Source organism: Piliocolobus tephrosceles, chromosome 14 (genome assembly GCF_002776525.5).
Source record: "Piliocolobus tephrosceles isolate RC106 chromosome 14, ASM277652v3, whole genome shotgun sequence".
NCBI lineage: Eukaryota > Metazoa > Chordata > Mammalia > Primates > Cercopithecidae > Piliocolobus > Piliocolobus tephrosceles.
The window spans coordinates 95,527,846-95,540,383 of NC_045447.1; the positions used below are offsets into that span (position 1 = coordinate 95,527,846).

Here is a 12,538-nt window from a genome sequence, read left to right on the forward strand (position 1 = left end):
CCTGTCATTCATGCACAACAACTGAATGGCAGGAGCAGAGCATCTGGCTGGGTCCAATCTCAAACACCCACATTCCTGTAACCACTAAAGAAGACAAAGGGGTGAACTGCTGCTTCGCACAACCACCCCCGACCAGGGCTTGACCAACTGGACCTACGGATCTGCTACAAGCACTTAGGAAAACCAGGCAGACAAAACTGCAGTTCAAGGGGTCAGGATCACATGTTCACTGAAGACTGCCAGCCAGGGTCTTACCCCACAAAAGCAGGGAAGGTAGAGAGGGTATTACCATCTACGGATGGGGGACATTGTAGGAGTTAACTGACTATATGAGGTCATAAAGCTAATAAGACGGCAGCTAAGCATCCTCTCCAAGTCCATCTGATCCCAAGGCCCATGCTTTGTCCAAGGCAACACAATGTAAATATTCCTATGTGAATTACCAAAAACATCATGAAATGGAACAACAGGTGGTTAGAAATAAAACATACAACTGTGCCACTGTTTACTATTAATATTTTTAAAAATGTAATTGACTGATTCTTTTTTTCAGTTAAAAAAACAACCATCTTTATGGCCAGGTACGGTGGCCCATACCTGTAATCCCAACACTTTAGGAGGCTGAGGCAGGTGGATCACCTGAGTTTGGGAGTTCAAGACCAGCCTGGCCAACATGGTGAAACCCTGTCTCTAATAAAAATACAAAAATCAGCTGGGTTTGGCGGTGCATGCCTGTAATCCCAGCTACTTGGGAGGCTGAGGCAGAAGAATTGCTTGTACCTGGGAGGCAGAGGTTGCAGTGAGCAGAGATGATGCCACTGCACTCCAGCCTGAGTTACAGAGTAAAACTCTGTCTCCAAAAAAAAAACCCCAACCATCTTTAAGTCTTCTTTCACATGCCAAAAGAAAGAAAGAAAGAAAAAGCAACTATCTTTCTTTAGGAGAAGGGGAAAAACTGATAAGAATAATGGAATCCACTGGGGTTCTGGAAACCACCCCCTTACTGTGGAATGTGGGTTACCGGGTATACATAGGTGTCAAAAATCAAGCTGTGCATTTCACTATATTACAATTAGACATCAACTGAAAAAAACAAATCTATATGTGTACCGATATGTATCTCTCTATATTATCCCTCGATTATCTGTGATGTAAAGAGAACACTAATTATTTGAAATCCCAATCCCAACTGAAATCAATTATTCAGTACCTATCAGAGCAGGTAGAAGAGAGCTTTTGGTTCCAAACTCCCCAAATAATAAAGTGGAGACGTGGTATTGAAGAGTCTTTCAATCAATTCTCCCTGCATTCAGGCAGCCATTAGCCATTCCACAAATAAGATGTTACAATGTTTAATAACCAATTTTGTTTTGACCATTCTTAATAGAAATTTAAAAAAACAAACAAAAATGTTGCTTATGGTGTAACAACGATCATGATCTAAAAACTCAAGGTCTCAAATGAGTAAGTTCCCTTCTCACAATGCGACTTGTTTTCTAAGGCCTAAGTGAGCTATGTGTCAAACCAAATAAACCTTGTACAAATTTTGTACACCTCTGCACTATAAATTAGCCTTTTCACTGTGACAACACTACAACACATTTAATAGCAAAAGAATTGGTAAGAAGCAAAATTCAAAAAGTAGGACCGTAGTTATTATTCTGCCAGTCACCAGATTTGCTGTCAAAGCTGTTTAAAAAAAGGTCTACAGAAATATTTCAATAGTCTCTCCAGTATCAAATATCTAAGAAGCTTATTTTTCTTAAACACCGATACTCTATGTAAGTTGAAGGCAGGTGCTACGGTGAGAAAGAATTAAAATTCAGTATTTTCTGCCAGACAGGAGAACTGCAATTTCTACACTGGTGAGAAATGGAGACTCTGCTAATTCACTCAACAAGCACAGACAAAATATAACCTCTCTCTGCCTCCTCAAAGAGCACCCGCAGGCCCAAGACACACCTCGAACTAACCTAGAAGGTGGATGTCCTTGAGAAGATTTACTTTTTCCAGGTTTGATAAAGAGAAATATCTTTAGCCCTGTCAAGCAAGCAGTCAAGCTCCTTGATTGTACCTTAAAGGGAATGAGAATGTTTCGGCTCATTTGCATTTTAAAGGGTACTCTTTCATGATCTTTCACACTTGTAATAGATGTCTAAACCGTTAAATTACTATTTCTTTTCTTAGCCTGAAAGTGGATGCAGACTAAGAGCGTGGCCTCTCCCATTGTTCTTTACCCTACGTCGGCCCCTGAACAATACTGACAGCTGCTATCAAACCAGGCTGCATTTACTCTGCGCGCAGCTGCTGCTTGTAGGAACAGACAGTCTCCCGGTACCTCCTCCCCTCTGGGGAGACAGGTTGACACACTGCATGTTCAATGAAGGGGTGCAAAGGTCCACTGAATTGTCAACCCAATTTTATGCTACTTCGATTTTCCAGGATGCACACAATTCCTTTCAAGCAAAAATCAAGCATATGCCACAGCATGAAACTTAAGGTGTGGGATAATTATTGATCACTACAAACTTGAAAAGAGCCTTCTGACATAAATTCATATACTAATCCAAAAATTACAATGATAAAAACCGCACATGCCAGTATGCCCAAGACACGCAATGGGCATTAAGTCTCGTTTGCATTGCGCCTGATTCACCACTTTGTTTTATTGTTGCCAAGGCACCCAGAGCTAACCTGCCTTTATAATAACCTCCACAACATTTTTCCTGGACTAAAGCCATTTGTAAAATTAGAAATTCATTTGCCCTTCGAAAAAGATCTGCTATTTTTATTCTCCGATTCAGCTCAAACTGGGTATTACCTATGAACATCTGGTTAATACGATTTCCTCCTTCCTAAAGTGGAGGTGCGAAGGAGATTCACGAGAGCTGGGCGGTGCCTTTGCGAATGTAAACGTCAGAGTTTTACCATCAAGAAATTGTATGTCGAAATTTAGAGTCTATCAGAAAACAAACATGTTCCACAAAGTTTAACTGGGTACTTGAGAACTGCTTTGCATATGTTTTCCTTTAATCAAAACAGGCTTTTCCATCCTCATTCATTTGGGTGAAAAAATTCTGTGCTTGAGTTACAAGTACAATTCACTATTAGTCTTTGCTAATCAAACACAGTACATGCAAAAGTACCAGTGAATATTTGATTTGATCTCTGAAATAAAGCAATTCATTACACAAGAAAAGGGTACAGAAGGCAGCAGACAAATGCAGATGTAATTGTGTTTTTTGTTGAATGTGATTAGAGAGCCCACTAAGTAACAGTCAAAAATGTGATACTGAAGGAGGGGGAAGGCAGTGCCTGGATCTGGGGGGAAGAGGAGGGAGAATTGTTTATGCAGAGCTAAGCTGTCAAGTGTAATAAAGCAGCTTGAATAAAATTTAAGCTGAAAATCCACTGAAGCTCCCCATTTCAGGGAGGAAAAAGCTATTAAAAGGAAATGAAGGTCACCCTCCTAGTTTATTTCACCTAATTGACTGCCAATAGCTTACCACAGACAACCCAACTGCAGATCTGCAATTGAGAAACTGATGAAAGGAGAGTTTTCAAGCTGAGGCTCGTTCTTTAATCCTCCTTGGCTCTTATGTTTTTTCTCCATCTCCAGTTGGGATGTAATTTTAAGCTCTGATGGATTAACTGGTTCCATTGTCTGTGGCCGTCATTGGACTATGGCACTCTTAATCCGTACAGCAGCATGTCTAATTATCATTACAAAGTGTCTGAGGGAACTATAAAGACCAGCAGGGCATCATCTCACAAGCAATTAACATAAATTGATAAATGAGTGATTTGAATCTGCTCAAGGCACTCACATATGAATAAAATCAGAAAGGATGGTCCCTTGTTTCAGCTCCTTCTTTGGCTTAGTCTGGAAGGGGAAGAACACATAAGAACCGTCCCAGGTTCTGCAGTGGGGGGCGGGGGATGAACTCATGCAGGGGATGGAATGCACGGTTCACCAGATTCATTAATGCAGAGCAAATGACTTGTGATTGACAACCAGTGGCCAGCACGGAGCACTAACTGAACTCAACAGAGGAGAGCAGAACCCCGGTGAAAGGCCAGGGAGCACTAGGGCAGACAATTAACACTTCTTCCACAGCAAGAGAGCGCTCTTTTCACTGGTTTGTCACTTAAAAATTCATGAAAGAGGCACAAGAAAGAACAAGAGCCAACAGTTATGTAGGTTCGAATACCCCAGAAAGCAAAAGGCAAAAAGCAAGGATAACTAAATGAAACGATAATTCCGAGACTCATTTTCACCTCACTGTGATCTCACATTGTAAGACAGAAATGAGGAAAGTATTTAAAATTCTAACCTAAAGCTTTTACTAGACTAATGAAGCAAGGGTGGTTTAGGTGTCACAGGATGAACTACATTTATTTTCCCACTTAAAAGTAGATTTAAGGACGGGCAAGGGGGTGCCCGCCCTCGGACCCAGCTACTCAGGAGGCTAAGGCAGGAGGATCACTTGAGTTCCAGGCCAGACTAGACAAAATACCAAGACCCCGGTCTGTTTAAAAAGAATGTTTTTAATTAATAGATTTATTTTTTGTCCCCTCCTAAAATGCTTCTCCTGTCATCTTCCTTATGCTAAGCCCTCTTCCTCCATATACTTTAGCACACCCCAAGTCTCTTCCTCCCACCCTTATCAAATAGGTCATCGTTGAACTACACAAATACACACACACATACACACACACACATATATATATAAAGCCATCAAATTAATAAGAAATGAAAGCTGGTTATACACACTGTAGGAGGTAGACCTGGTAGGCCACGTACCCCGATGATGGCATTCAACTCTGCCATGGTCACCTGTTTGGCACGTTCGACAGCCTGGGCCACCTGTTGTTGATGCTTTGAAAACAAGGAGAAGAAAGGGCATTAGCAACAGCCAAGAACTTCATTGTATATTCTAACAACAAAAAGTCAAATGCTGTGTGCAGTGCAGGCTGAAGCAGAGGGGTTTAAACGCGGAATTTCTCAACCACAAATTATTTTCACAGAACACAGGGAAAAACTGAGAATGGCAGTGCCCTTTATTTCTAAACAACACCAGTCACTACTTCTGGCTGTAAATGTTGGCTTGGAATGGTAGAAAACAAAAAAGGACATAAAGAATGATAATATAGGACCTTAAAAAAATAAATAGAACAGAATTTGGAAGATCGTCCTTGTTCACAGAAGAGGTTCACCATGATAAGTTTGGCCATAAGTTTACAGCAATTTTAAAATATTCGTTTTACAGCCGGGCGCAGTGGCTCATGCCTGTAATCCCAGCACTTTGGGAGGCCAAGACGGGGTGAACCCAGGAGTTCAAGACCAGCGTGGGCAACATGGTGAAACCTCTATTTTTAAAATAAATAAATAAAATACCCATTTTAATACCGAAAACTTTAACATTAAATCTGTTGATCACTTGTCTGATCAATCAACCTTGACCCCCCAGTCATTTTCGGAAACTCCTGGAATTCCTCTCATTCTTTTACAGCCTTTTGATTCTTTACCCTCCACAAGGCAAAGGAAGGACTCCAGCCTCGGTTCAGAGATGGAAACTCACCCCACACCTCCCAACTCCAACCACAAATAAAAACAAAGCCATACATTTACTTTGGGAGGCAGGGCTCACTAAAGTCTAACAACTACTAATACATTCAAACGGCAGACAAATCTACTGTCCCATCAGACAGACAAAGGTTACTGGAAGAGGCTGTTACAACAGTAACGAGATGGTGACCATCCAGCATGGAGCAACAGATGCCAGCCAGGATACCCAGTATTCCAACTCCCGGGCCAATAAGCTTTCCACCCTGTGTGAAGACGCATTCATCCCGTGCACACTTAGAACACATTACAGCATTTACTAGCTTATATCCAAAAGGAAGGTAAACTCTTCAAGGCAAAGCTAAAATACAATAGTCTTGAGTCAATTTCATAGATTACTCATATAAAGAGATTTCCCCCCTCAAAGAATGTTAAGATTAAACTTCTATGACTTTGTAACTAAACAAAATAGCTTACACATGCATATGACTCAGTAAGTTCATGTATTTTGGACTATTATCATCCACCCCTTCAAGGACAGTATTAAGACAACTGCCTGATACGTAAGCACAAAAGAACTACCTGCTTCCCTAGTAAAGTCTACCTTGATGGAACCATTTTTCAAAGTCAGTATGAGAACAGCTTTCTATTTAAAAGATAAAAAGGACACCTAAATTTTCAGTAGCTCTCAAGCTTATGCTACGTAAAGAAAGCAAAACTGTACATTGGATAGTCATTTTGCAGTTTTCCAGAGGAAAAAAAAAATTAATTTGGAGGTTGAGCTATTGTCACCATTGCCACAGTGTGCCCTCAGATGTGCTGGATAGACTAGCAGGGGGTTTACACACTTCAGCTGTAACAGATGTTCTTCACACTTGTTCCTTGTGATAAAATTAACATCTTAAAACTAGCTAATTTGCAAACAGAGAAGCAACATAATTGCACTTTAACAGCTGAACAGTTTTACTTACTTCCTGAGACAGAAATGGGATGACTTGTGCACAAATCGTATTCAATCTCTTGGCGATTTCAGTCTATAAAGACAAAGCCATACAAATATTTAGAATACTTCACAATCAGTTTAGAAAGGTAAAACTTCATACCTCTAACACTTTACTCCTCCTCTCCCTTGCTCTGGAAAGGTGCATAAAAAGGTTTCCCCAGGTTATGTTACTAATACTTATCTTGAGATAAACAGTAGATATTAATCCCACTTGCAAACTAAGCCACAACTGCACACTTTATTGGTCACATAATAAGAGATAATGAGTAGTTTAATTTAATTGGAAAATCTAGGCGGTTTAAGGCTACATGATCATTTAATATGGTGACTATATATATATATATATTTTTTTTTTTTTTTTTTTGAGACAGAGTCTCACTCTGTTGCCCAGGCTGGAATGCAGTGGTGTGATCTCGGCTGAATGCAAGCTCCGCCTCCTGGGTTACGCCATTCTCCTGCCTCAGCCTCCCGAGTAGCTGGGACTACAGGCGTCCACCACCATACCCGGCTAATTTTTTTTTTTTTTTGTATTTTTAGTAGAGACCAGGTTTCACCATGTTAGCCAGGATGGTCTTGATCTCCTGACCTCATGATCTGCCTGCCTTGGCCTCCCAACATGCTGGGATTACAGGCAGGAGCCACTGAGCCTGGCCAAGTGTACTTTTTCAGTGATGGCACACCATGACACATTTATGTCATTATTGCAAGTTCATTCAAGCTGGTGTCAGGAGCCACTGCAGCCGCAGCACTGTCAAAGCAGTCCAGCTTTCAAAGACAAGGCCTAAGGTGACAGAGTAGAAGAAAGACCTGCTGACCTCTTTCCCACTTGTCCCAGCTCATGTACAATTGAAACAGGATTTTATTGTTCATAGGCTTCCCTAAGTCTCAAACTTTCAACAAACCAAGAAAACATGACTAAAAACATTCCATTCTAGAGGGTGATGGTCAAGTCATGATATCTTGGGTATTCTGAAAGTTTCACCACAGTTCAATATCAAACTCAAAGACTTCACCAACAGGGCCCAGGGGTCAGCTAAACAAAAAGGTGTCCTCAGTGTCTACAGCACGGGCTGTTTTAAAGAAGGCAGGAAAGGCCGGGTGCGGTGGCTCATGCCTGTAATCACAGCACTTTCAGAGGCCAAGGCAGGTGGATTACAAGGTCAGGAGTTCAAGACCAGCCTGGCCAAGATGGTGAAACCCCATCTCTACTAAAAATTAGCCGGGCACGATGGAGGGCACCTGTAATCCCAGCTACTCGGGAGGCTGCGGCAGAGAACTGCTTGAACCCAGGAGGTGCAGGCTGCAGTGAGCTGAGATCACACCACTGCACTCCAGCTTGTGTGAGAGTGAGACTCCATCTCAAAAAATATAAAAAGTACAGAAGGCTGGAAAAACCTTTGCTCCGCTCCACATCCACAGCAGTCCCTCTGCTACAAGGGACAAAAACTGGCAAGAGAGGCAACAGAGGTTACTCTACTTCTAGCCCAGGGGAGGATCCACCTGCAGCACCTCCAACACCCTACAACAATGCAAAGCAGTTCTGCTTTCCTCTCTCTGGGAAGAACCAGTTCTGCTTTTTTAAAAAAGAAAAAAAAAAAAAGGTCATCTGTAAAGAGGCTCATCCTTGACCTTATTTATTTCATCATTTTGTCAATGCTTACTAAATGCCACCTATATTACTGAATTAAGCAATGAAAAGGATCACAAGAAAAAAATTTAAAAGCACACAGTCCATGACCTTGAGAAATAGAGAATGGAAAAAGACAAAGTAGAAACCCCAGGAACAAAGTTGAGCCTGCAGTAAGCTGAGATTGTGCCACTGTACTCCAGCCCAGGCGACAGAGCAAGACCCTGTCTCAAAAAAAAAAAAAAAAAGAAAGAAACAAAATCCCAGGAACTTTACAATCAAGCATATAGCATATAAAAAACAGCAGCCTTGTATCTTCTAAGATTATTTGAATTAACTAAACAAAGTCTTTGGTTTTATAAGATTGGATTTAGGCTGACCCAATCAAGCATATAGCATATAAAAAACAGCAGCCTTGTATCTTCTAAGATTATTTGAATTAACTAAACAAAGTCTTTGGTTTTATAAGATTGGATTTAGGCTGACCCAACCCAATTCTACCTGACCACCAATGAGACAAGGTTACAGACAGACCATGCCTTGGACAAAATGTACTAGAAGGGGAAATGACTGGTAAAGAGAGGAAGCCCATGCATGACCTTGCTTTAGACAGCGAGGCAGATATATGCAAAAAGGGTGCAGCTGTACCAGGTACAAAAACAGAACTGGGTCAGCCCCACCCAGTTCATTTGATCACAGCCACCTACTCAAGCCACCTCAAGGTCATGGCTCTCCTCGAAAGCATGGGCAAGGCTTTCCTCTCCTTTGCAACAGGGTTCTGCACTATCTGAGTGCATGTAAAGGAGTAGAGATGCCTTTGGTGGGTATCCTACTTAGGTCCTTGCTCCCAACTCCCTACCTACCACATATTCCTGCAACATTCTGTACATTCCCCTTCTTGGAAATCCACATTTAAGGTTTCCAATTTTTAAAATGATATATGCTCACTTTGAACTCATACACATGCACACAGATGTATATACAGAAATATAAAAGAAAGTCCAAATAACCCTGAGTCCATCATCCAAGGATAAGCATGGGTAACATATTGATGATTTTAGGGTACCATCATTCCAGGTTCTCACTTATGTGCACAGAAACCCACAGTGAGAGGGACACATTTTAATACCAAGGGGTTTCCGTTATATACCCTGCCTTTCTAAAATTTGTTACTCAAACATGTGTCATGGACACCATCCCAGTCAATATAGATTAACAAGTACCTTGAAATATTCCACCATATAAGCATAAAGATGTTTAAGTACTATTGACACCAGGGAATATTTATGTTTCATTTAATTTTGCACAATTAACGACTCTGCGTCAAATAACCCGCCACACAGATCTCTAAAAGGAATCCCTAGACGTGAAACTGCTGGGTCAAAGTGTATGCATATTTTAAGTTGCAATGCATGCTGCCAAACTGCCCAGCAGAAAAGCTGTACCAGGCCGGGCGCGGTGGCTCACGCCTGTAATCCCAGCCCTTTGGGAGGCCGAGACGGGCGGATCACAAGGTCAGGAGATCGAGACCATCCTGGCTCACACGGTGAAACCCCGTCTCTACTAAAAATACAAAAAAATTAGCCGGGCTTGCTGGCGGGCGCCTGTAGTCCCAGCTACTCGGGAGGCTGAGGCAGGAGAATGGTGTGAACCCGGGAGGCGGAGCTTGCAGTGAGCCGAGATCGGGCCACCGCACTCCAGTCTGGGAGTCACAGAGAGACTCCGTCTCACAAAAAAAAGAAAAAGAAAAGCTGTACCAATTATTGCAAGTTTAGGAGGGTGCCGTGCCTGCGTTCCCACCCAGTGTCAATATTGGGTTTTGTTGACCTTTCTTTAATCTTCATCCATCTAATGGATTAAAAAATGACCTCATTTTTATTTGCATTACTTGAATTCTTCCTCTAGTTAAACATCTTTTCATGTATTTATTGGTCCACTCTTATGTTTCCCTTCTCCATTCTTCCATTGTTGTTTAATCATTTTTGTCTTTTGGTGGTGCTTCCTTGCATGAGACAAATATTAACCCTTTATCAGAGTTTGCTCAGCTTGCCACTTGTCTTTCAACCTTGCTTAATATGAATGTTTTGCTGTATAGAACTTTAAGTCTTTATGTTGTCAAACGAAAGCATTTTCTTCCTATGCTCCTGGCCTTTAGATAAAGATTAGAACACACCAATATCATAAAAGCCATTCTTACTTTTCTTCTAGTGTGCTATGGCTGCATTTTTATATTTAACTATTTGATTTAGCTGGACTTTATTTTGGTTTAAGAAAAGATGCCCTCATCTTTATGATAACAACTATGTGTTACTACCTAGAACGGCGTCAAAGTAGACTTGAACATGGTCGGAGGACAGTTAAGATCGAGTCTGAATGAAATGAACTTGTACACCTTTAATAATATTAATCAAAAGTAAAATAAAGAAAAGAAATACATACAAAAGCAAAGGCAACGATACAGTGGTCTCTCGCTGTCAGTGGGGGATTGGTTCAGAATCCTCCATGGAAACCAAAATTTAAGGATGCTCAAGTCCTTTATACAAAATGGTATAGTATTTGCATATAAGCTATGCACATCTATCCATACACTTTATATCATCTCCAGATTACTTACCTAATACAATGTAAATCCTAGGTAAATGGTTGTTGTATTATTTAGGAAATGACAAGAAAAAAGTCTGTACATGTCCACTACAGACGCAATTTTTTTTTTTTTTTTTTTTTTTTTGAGACAGAGTCTCGCTCTGTCGCCTAGGCTGGAGTGCAGTGGCACGATCTCGGCTCATTGCAACCTCCACCTCCCGGGTTCTAAGGAACTCTCCTGCCTCAGCCTCCCAAGTAGCTGGAATTACAGGCACGTGCCACCACATCCGGCTAATTTTTTGTATTTTTAGTAAAGACGGGGTTTCACCATGTTGAGCAGGCTGATTTTAAACTCCTGATGTCAAGTGATTCACCTGCCTTGGCCTCCCAAAGTGCTAGGATTTATAATCCTAGCATGAGCCACTGTGTCCGGCCGATGCAATGTTTAAAAAAAAAAAAAAAATTTCAAACCATGGTTAGTTGAACAGATGCGGAACCCACAGATACAAAGGGCCAACTGTACTGTAAGTTGGGTTAGACTAGATAAGCCTGAAACAGGAGGAAGAAAAGTTAGAAATCAAAGCTCAACCTGATGAAAAACATGAAAAGCCATATCATATGTTCTGGAAATTCTACATAAATGGTCTGGAGAAGCAGCAAATAGGAGTAATAAAGGAGAGTGTTACAAGACTTCCCCTCTGTCTGCCAGGTCTCTAAACCCTGATCTTAAAACTATCCTGACGAGCCAGCTTGACTTTTGAGTCAGAAAATCTAAATCCAAGTCTTGGACTGTTCTACTAACAAGCTGGTTTACCCCGGAAAATGCGCTGACGTCCTCTGAAATACCCTGGCTCCTCCACCTGCACAACCTACCTCCTGGCAGGTGAGGGTACAGAGCTTACCTGACAATGCTCTGTGAGTCCTAAAACATCACTAGCTCCCCAAGAGGCTTCATGAACATCTTCCCTTCAAATAATCTGGATTGCAGCAGCATAAAAACTGGCAATAATTCTTGGTATTATCTCTTGCTTCAACAAAAGAGTATTCGGGTAAGATTCTTAATTTAGCACAAATTAACAAGTCTCCTAATGACTTTATTTTAATGTATTTACTTATTTATTTATTTTAGATGGAGTCTTGCTCTGTCAGCAGGCTGGAGTGCAGTGGAGCCATCTCGGCTCACTGAAACCTCCGACTCCCTGGTTCAAGCAATTCTCCTGCCTCAGCCTCCCAAGTAGCTGGGATGACAGGCACGTGCCACCACGCCCGGATAATTTTTCTGTTTTTAGTAGAGATGGTGTTTCACCGTGTTAGCCAGGATGGTCTCGATCTCCTGACCTTGTGATCCGCCCGCCTCAGCCTCCCAAAGTGGTGAGATTACAGGCGTGAGCCACCGCGCCCGGCCTCTCATGACTCCTACCCATGCTTCTATTACTGATCGGAGTGTGCTGGCAGATTAACCCGGGTATTTGACCATGCTGCCTTCCACCTCTTGCAAAGGCTAGACAGCTCCAGTGAAAAACTGAGGGCTAACTGTATTTCCTACCTAGAAATCATTTTCCTACCCAATGATGAAGACTTATTTGGTACCTGCTAAGTCATAATGCTTATAAACTTTCCCTGTGCCTAGATTTTTGATATAAGGCAACAACAATAAATCTGCATTCAAGAGCTATCCACAAACCAAATCTGCATGAAACCCTCCACCCAGAAATGTAAGCAGCAGGATGAAGGCTCCAGCAACAAGCCTTTCTTCATG

At 41.6% G+C, this 12,538-nt stretch overlaps 1 protein-coding gene across 10 annotated transcripts in view; it reads right to left on the reverse strand.

The window, feature by feature from the left end:
* Window positions 1-12,538, reverse strand: part of TLE1 (TLE family member 1, transcriptional corepressor) — a 105,166-nt gene that overhangs the window by 62,840 nt on the left and 29,788 nt on the right. For 5 of the 10 annotated variants that reach the window (XM_023213353.2, XM_023213358.2, XM_023213361.2 and 2 more), the window contains exons 5-6: window positions 6,538-6,600; window positions 4,805-4,879 (exon numbers count right to left, since the gene is read on the reverse strand). The exons of 2 other annotated variants lie outside the window; for them this stretch is intronic. In XM_023213353.2, coding sequence (XP_023069121.1) covers window positions 4,805-4,879; window positions 6,538-6,600 — 138 coding nt within the window. Of the gene's footprint in view, window positions 1-4,774; window positions 4,880-6,537; window positions 6,601-12,538 lie in introns of all 10 variants that reach the window. 3 more of the 10 variants (XM_023213351.1, XM_023213352.2, XM_023213357.2) reach the window with 1 other exon arrangement.